Below are 7,335 nucleotides of genomic sequence, written 5' to 3' on the forward strand. Positions count from 1 at the left end.
CTAATTTCTGCGAGTGGGGCGGGGTGGGGTGGGCGAGCACAGAGCGAGGGAACAAATGCTCTGCAGAGACCTTGGGGCCAGTGGGTGGGGGGTGGCTGGGGACACCCCTGAGGCCCCCCTGTGCTTTTTTGGTTTGGTTTGACTGTTTTTTAGCACAAGAGCATCCCGGGGAGGTGAGTGGGGGGCGGGGGGCAGGCTCAGCTGGAGGGTGTGATGCCAACCAGAGATGAGCAAGACCCTGTTTCCCCCACTGAAATTGTCCCCAGGGTGTCAGGGGAGGGGGTGGGGTCACTGCAAAACATTTTGGGGTCCCCCCCAGACCTGAGCACACGCCGAGCCGTGGATGAACAAAGCCGGCAGCGCCTGCAAGTCTCTTCCCAAGCGAGGAGATCCAGGGAAAAACGCTGCTTGTCCCAGCTCAGGAGCACCCTGGCACCCACCCACCCCACCCAGTTCGGGGGGCACCGAGCTGTCCCCCCCGGCAGGAGGGAGCTGCAGGGCCTAGGGCTGGGCAGGAGCTTTTCCACTCCTAGGGGGGCATCCAGCCATCCTTTGGCATCAGCATGGCCTGTCCCACCTCTGGGCTCGCGGCCCCCAGTCCCCTCCTCTGGGGAAAAGCAGCTGCTTTTTATCTGAATTATGGGAAGAGAGAGGCAGGAGGGTCCCGGCCTTGGCCCGCAGCCCGGCTTTTGCAGGGTTTTGCTGATTTCCAAAAAGAAAAAAAAGCCCCCAGGCCCTGAGGACAGTCGTGGCCCCCGGGGCGGTTGGTGTTTAATCCCGGTGGCCCCGCGTTTTCCGGACGGCTGGAGCAGGACAATGGGGATGAGCCTCCCTGGGTGGGAGAGCAGCTGCCCGGATTAACCCGCTGCCCCGCGATGTAAAGCCAGGCTTTGGCCGTCCCGCTCGGCGCTGGTTTCCAGCCAGCCAGGATCGGGAGGAGCCTCTGGAGTCCAGATCAGCCTCGTTAGCTGTGGCCTGATGAACCAGAGGATCCGGGAGGGCAGAGATGGGAGCGAAGGGGAACTTCAGGGTCAGCTTCCCAAACCTGGCATGTCCAGGGTCAGCCTCCCAAACCTGGCATGTCCAGGCTCAGCCAGAGGCTGAGAATTCACCAGCCCTTGGAAAAAAATCCCAGGAGCTGGGCAGCGATGGGTGCCAGCCCCTGGGTGTCCCAGCCTGGCACAGACCCCCGAACAAGCAGAGGTGTTAGAATCGGGGTGAACAGGTAAGGAGGGGACATACTCGTGGCGCTCCGTGGTGGAGCTTGTCCCCACGTGCCAGCCCCGGGCAGGGTGGCAGCTCTGGATGTGACTGTGGCAGGAGGAGGAGACAAAGGGTCCTGTTCTCCTGGAGCCTGGGGAGATGGAGGACATGAGTTCCCCCAGCATCCCTACAAACCCTGAGCCATGAGCTCCAAAAACCATCCCGGCAATTCCAGCCCCACAGCCCCCGTCCCCCCCATTGCCCCACGGGATGGACCCCCCAGCCCTGCTGGGAAATGGGGGAATCTCCTGAGAACATCCGAACCCAAGCCAGCAGCAGGGGATCTCCCCACAGCCCTGCAGCCCCCGTGGGGCCGCGGCTCCCAAAAACCCGAGACCCGACTGCAGGGGCGCCGCGGACCAGCCAGCACATCAGGGAAAAATTCCAGTCTTCCTCTTTTACAGTCTCTGTCTCCTGCCGCGGAGGGAGCCAACTGGAACAAATACTCTGTAGAAATACTTCAGTATTTTCCTGTCGCGCGTGCGCTCTCTCTCTGGGTTGTGAGTACAGCTGTAGATGCCGTGAGCTGGTGCAATTATAATAAATATACAGTATATATTGTAAATGACTCTGCTGGGCACTGAGAGGTTTCTTCCTGCTGGGAGCACGCCAGGGTTATCCTGCTCCCTGCGGATCCATCCTACTCTCCCCTCTGGCTCCATGTGGAGCAGCTCCGGGATTTTGTGTCTGATCCCACCGAGGATCCTGCTGTGCTTGTGGGGAACCCTCTCCATGCTCTTTGGCTCCTTGCCTTCCTGCAGGCTCCCTGCATCCTTCCCCGGGTCACTCCCATTTGCCTGCCAGCTCCCATCCACCCTGCCAGCATCCCTCGCTGCATCCTTATTTGCATCTCTGCCTGCATCCCTGCATCCCTCCCCTCTCTCCCACATCCCGGCATCCCTCCCTGCATCCTCCCATTTACCTGCACCTCTCCCATCCATTCCATACCTCTCCTGATCCCTCCCATCCTTCCCTGCTCCTCCCTGCGTTCCTGCCTGCATTCCCACTCGCAACCCTTCCATTCCTCCCCGCATCCCTCCTCTGATCCCTCCCCTCCCTCCCAGCATCCCTCTCTGCATCCTTCCCTGCATCCCCTCCATTTCCCTGCATCCCTACCTGCATCTCCCTCCTCCCTCCCACATTCCTCTCGTTTCCCCGCATTCCTCCCATCCCCTCCCCTCTGCAGAGCCCCGTCTTCCCCTGGTTCCCCCCAGCCCCACACGGCTCAGCTCCCCACAGCCCCTTCCCCCTCACTGCCAGTCCAGAGTCAGCACTGGGCTCTGCCCCAGATTTCCTGCTGCAGCATCCCCCCCCAACTCCTGCAGCTCACGAATTCATGCACCGAGCGTGTCAGGGCTCACCTCCCTTCTTCTCCAAGGCAGATCTGGGGGAGGAGGGGAACAGGGCAGAGGTGATGGGGTCCCAGAGCTGCTTGGCTTGCTGAGCTGGAAAACAGCCCTTCCCCAGGATGGGAGCTTGGGGTCTGGCCCCAGTTAGGAATCCTTTCCTGGCTGCCAGGTGTGTGGAGAGACTTGTTGGATGAGAAGATGCTGCCTCTTCCAGCCCCCCAGTCCCCTCCAGTCCCTCTGCCCCCCTAGAGCCCCCCCAGCCCCATTATCACAATCGGCCCCCCAGTCCCCACTGGCCCCCATCAGGTCCTGTAAGCCCCCACCAACCCCTACAGGTCCCATTAGCCCCCAAGACCTTCACCAACCCCAAGGGCCTCAGGGACCCCCACTCATGGGGACTGGAGCAGCCCAGATTGATGCTGGGGTTTCCTACCATGGTGTGGAGTGCCAGAGGCCTGGGGGGGCTCTGGAACCTTCTGGCTGGTGGGTGACCAGGCCTGGGGGGCTCTGGAACCTTCTGGCTGGTGAGTGACCAGGCCTGGGGGGCTCTGGAACCTTCTGGCTGGTGGGTGACCAGGCCTGGGGGGCTCTGGAACCTTCTGGCTGGTGAGTGACCAGGCCTGGGGGGCTCTGGAACCTTCTGGCTGGTGAGTGACCAGGCCTGGGGGGCTCTGGAACCTTCTGGCTGGTGAGTGACCAGGCCTGGGGGGCTCTGGAACCTTCTGGCTGGTGAGTGACCAGGCCTGGGGGGCTCTGGAACCTTCTGGCTGGTGAGTGACCAGGCCTGGGGGGCTCTGGAACCTTCTGGCTGGCAGTGACACAGTGCAGGGCCACTCACGCCCTCCTCCACTGACTCATCCCACCATTCCCGAGGCGCTGGCCCAGCCCCAGCCCCCTCCTCACGCTGCCACGGGGCCGCATCCTGAGGATTGTTTTCCGGGCAGGCAGGCGGGAGAGGCCGGGAGCCACTCCAAGGGCCATCCATCACTCCCAAGCAGGCCAAGCCTCACACGATGAAAGGAGGACGGACATTTCTTGGCAGGGGGGGGCCCGGAGGCTGCCAGCCCCCTCCCCTCACACCCACCCACTGCGGCTGCGTGTGGCCGCCCCAACCCCGGACAAGTTTCTCGTCCCTTCCCCGGGGCTGCCGCAATTTCCATTAATAGCCAGCTGAGCAGCCTGGCTAAAAATAACCCCGGGCCCTCTTCATAAGGCCCCGCCGGCCGCCCCCCCCGGCAGCCCCGCACGCCATGGCCGAGCGCCGCGTCCCCTTCACCTTCCTGCGCAGCCCCAGCTGGGACCCCTTCCGCGACTGGTACCATGGCAGCCGCCTCTTCGACCAGTCCTTCGGGATGCCCCACATCCCCGAGGATTGGTACAAGTGGCCCAGCGGCAGCGCCTGGCCGGGATATTTCCGCCTGCTGCCCCGGGAGAGTGCCCTGGTGCCCGCGCCCGGCTCGCCCTTCGGCCAGGCGCTGAGCCGCCAGCTCAGCAGCGGCATCTCCGAGATCCGCCAGACCGCCGACAGCTGGAAGGTCACCTTGGATGTCAACCACTTCGCACCTGAGGAGCTGGTGGTGAAAACCAAGGATAATATCGTGGAGATAACCGGTGGGTGCTGGGCTGGGGCTCTGCGGGGTCTCCCGGGATGGAGCGTTCCCACCTTTCCCCCTGGAGCCTGCTGGGGGGATAAGGGTGGAATAAGGGATGGGAAGTGAGGGAAGGAAAAGCAGAAGGAGGTGGAGGAGAGGAGAGAGGAGAGGAAAAAGGGAAAGAGGAAAGGCAGAGGAAGGCCCAGTACTCCAGCTCAGTCTCAGGGTGCACTCAGGTGCAGAGACCCCCCCAGCCTCATCCATTGAGCCCTTGCTGCTGCTCCAGGACACAGGGAGGGACCCCTTGGCTGGAGCCACAGAGGGATCTGGGGGTGATGTGGGGTGTGATGAGCCCCCAGCCCCTGTGCTCCCCCACAGCGCCCTGGATGCCGTGACAAAGCCCAGATCTGTGGCACGAGGCCAGGACGTGCTTCCTGCCGGGTGAGGGGGGCCTGCAAGGAATGGGGACAATTCTCCAGCCAGATGAACTCGGGGTGCAGCCCCAGGGAGAGGGGGTGCTCAGTCTCCAGCCCTGCCAAGCTGTGGGGCCAGCTGGTCACTATTGGGCCACACCCAGCTCCTGGCGCTGCAGTTCGCTTAAATTTGGGGGATGCACACGGAGTGGCCCTCCAGGGGGTCCCCCCAAGTTGCTCCAGGCTGATATTATGGCAAAAACCCAGAATGGGCAGGATCAGCCCCTCACAAGTGTTGGGGTGGGGCAGGAAGGCTCCCACCCAGCCAGTCCCTCCCAACATAACCAGTCAAATCCTTTTCCCTCCTAACAAAACCAATCGAGTGGTTTTGTTTCCTTCCAGGCAAACACGAGGAGAAGCAGGACGAGCACGGCTTCATCTCCAGGTGCTTCACCCGAAAATACACGTAAGTACCAGAGAGGAGGGGAGCCGCCTGACGCAGCCCCCTGATGTCTTTGGGGCCATTTTCCCACCCACCCACGCCCTCCAAAAGCCCACTGGCCAAACTGGGAATGCCTCTCAGCCAAACTGGGAGTGGGAGAGGCAGCAATTTGGGGCTGAACATTGCATCCCCAGGGTTGGTGCTGCAGCCTTGACCTCCCCCTCTCCTCCCCTCCCAGCCTTCCCCCTGGCGTGGAAGCCACGGCCGTGCGGTCCTCGCTGTCTCCCGATGGAATGCTGACAGTGGAGGCCCCCCTGCCCAAACCCGCCATCCAATCTGCCGAAATCACCATCCCCGTCACCGTGGAGAGCCAAGCCAAGGAGCCGGCCAAGAAGTAGGCGGCACCGAGGAGGAGGAGGAGGAGACAGAGGAGGAGGAAGAGGAGAAGCCGCCGTTGCCCCCCTGCCGCCCCCAGCTGCCCCCTCACACCCACCCCCTTTTTACTGTTGATTTTGTACTTGCCCTGCCACTGAGTGCCTTGAATAAATGTGAAGGAACCGACAGAATCAGCCAGAATAAAAGCTGGTGAAAGAAATCCGTCCTTGTGCCGTGTCCGTGCTGGCACCACGGCTGTGCCGTTCCCGCTGGCAGCTGCACCGGGATGGGACCCGCAGGAGGGTCCCCGAGCCCTGCCCAGCACTTGGGGTCTGTAACCCAGGGCTCCACAACTCAGATGTTCTCATCCCAAATCCTCTCAGCATCTTGGGGTCAATGTCCCAGACCTTCACACTCTGATAGCCCACATCTGGATCTCCTACATCTCCATATCTCCATATCCACCTCCAGCATTCTGGGGGTTTTACATCCCAGATCTCCAACATCTCTGGCGTTCATATGCCCGGTCTCAGACATCCCTGGCTCAGCATCCCAGTTTTCCTCAGCCCGGGTCTCCTACGTCCCAGGTGTCTCCAATCCCAGATTTCAGCAGAGTGAGTCTGCTCATCCCTGCTCTCCCACACCCAGGGTCTCCACACACCCCATCACAATATTTGGGGTTTCCACACCCCTTGTCACTGTCCTGGGATGCTGCATCCCTAAAAAACAAGTACACAAACATCCCCTCTGGGTCAGAGGGCAAATTGGGTCTTCATGGGCAAGAACTCACCCCAGCAGTGCAGCCCCTTGAGCCCCATCCCTGCATCCCAGTGCTCTCCCTTCCTTCCACCCCGTTGTCTGAGGGGCTGGCTTGGGGGTTCAGCTGGGGGGCTGCAGCCCCCCTGGGGGGCTGAAGAAGGGTTGTTGTTGTGGTCCTGGTGCCATTTGGCCCCGGCTGGCCCCGTGTCCTCTGTGCCCTCCATGCCCCCGGGTCTCTGGGCAGGACTGGCCCTACATGGCCGAGGTCAGGCCCATGGCTTCGATGTCCCCCGATGTTCCCTGCTCCGTCAAATCCCACTAATCCCCCCTGAGTCATCCCGCTGGCAGACGGTGACCTGGGAGGAATCCTGCAGCTGCGAGGCCCCTCTCCGAGCTCGGGGGGCTCCACGTACCCCCCCGAGCCCCTGCCCCCCACCCCCTCTGCCCACCACTCTCGGGTGTGAGGAGTTTGGCAGCTCTCAGGCAGATATTGGGGATCAATTCCCGATCCCGGAGATCAATTCCTGCTGCCGGGGGTGACGCCTGTGCTTGGGGGGGTTCCCATGTGTGTGAGAGTCGGGGTGTGAGGCTTTTCCAGCCCAGGCACGACTCCAGGGGAAGAAGCCCCCCAGGAGCATCCCCAGCCCCCTCCCCTCTCCTCACACAGCCCCCAGCCGGGGGTGGAGGCTGTGGGGCTGGGATGGGGGTCGGGGTGTTCCCCTCCCTGCCCCGCTCCTCGCCAGGTGCCGGGGGCTGTTCCCAGCCCCTCGCCGGGGGTGTCGGTCCCGCAGCCCCGGCTCGCTCGCAGGGCGCGTGAGTCAAGGCGCATTTTCTGTTTATAGTTTCCCGGGGAGAGGAGTATTTTTACAGCGTGAGTCACGGCGCGTGTGGCTGCGAGCGGAAAACCATGGGGAAGAGAGGGAGGTGGGGAAGGACGGAGGTGGGGAAGGTCCCACCCAGCCGCTCCTGAAGCGCCTCTGCCCCGGGGAGGAGCCCGCTGAAGCCTCAAACCGCAGGGATGCGGATCCTCAGCAGCAGCGGATGGGAGGTGACCCCAAGAGCAGAACCCAGGTTCCCGAGCCCCCCCCCCCGTCCCACGGAGCCCCCCAGAAAAGTCGAGACAGGCGATAACAATTAAGCAG

General features: G+C 62.6%; 1 protein-coding gene and 1 long non-coding RNA gene across 2 annotated transcripts; one reads left to right on the plus strand and one right to left on the minus strand.

Annotated features, from left to right (window-relative positions):
• Positions 1 to 38: 38 nt before the first annotated feature.
• On the minus strand, positions 39 to 3,178 carry LOC106628331 (uncharacterized). The gene is made up of 3 exons (XR_001331652.2): positions 3,046 to 3,178; positions 2,625 to 2,774; positions 39 to 1,789 (listed from the first exon to the last, which is right to left on the minus strand). It is a non-coding gene; the product is annotated as an uncharacterized LOC106628331 (long non-coding RNA).
• A 657-nt stretch (positions 3,179 to 3,835) lies between these two features.
• HSPB1 (heat shock protein family B (small) member 1) lies at positions 3,836 to 5,654 on the plus strand. Its single transcript, XM_005525843.3, has 3 exons — positions 3,836 to 4,223; positions 5,020 to 5,083; positions 5,298 to 5,654. Exons 1-3 carry the CDS (start codon positions 3,863 to 3,865, stop codon positions 5,455 to 5,457), a joined length of 585 nt encoding a protein of 194 aa, XP_005525900.1. The 5' UTR covers positions 3,836 to 3,862; the 3' UTR covers positions 5,458 to 5,654.
• The last annotated feature ends 1,681 nt before the right edge of the window (positions 5,655 to 7,335 follow it).

Source organism: Pseudopodoces humilis, chromosome 23, assembly GCF_049639895.1.
Source record: "Pseudopodoces humilis isolate 2021_Gansu_Grassland_sample_001 chromosome 23, ASM4963989v1, whole genome shotgun sequence".
In the NCBI taxonomy this organism is placed as follows: domain Eukaryota; kingdom Metazoa; phylum Chordata; class Aves; order Passeriformes; family Paridae; genus Pseudopodoces; species Pseudopodoces humilis.

Bases quoted from the DNA above. Each gene is read 5' to 3' on its own strand.
- HSPB1 (XM_005525843.3), top strand. From the start codon at position 3,863: ATGGCCGAGCGCCGCGTCCCCTTCACCTTCCTGCGCAGCCCCAGCTGG. The intron at 4,224-5,019 runs GTGGGTGCTGGG...GTTTCCTTCCAG, and splicing joins TAATATCGTGGAGATAACCG to GCAAACACGAGGAGAAGCAG. The intron at 5,084-5,297 runs GTAAGTACCAGA...CTCCCCTCCCAG, and splicing joins TGCTTCACCCGAAAATACAC to CCTTCCCCCTGGCGTGGAAG.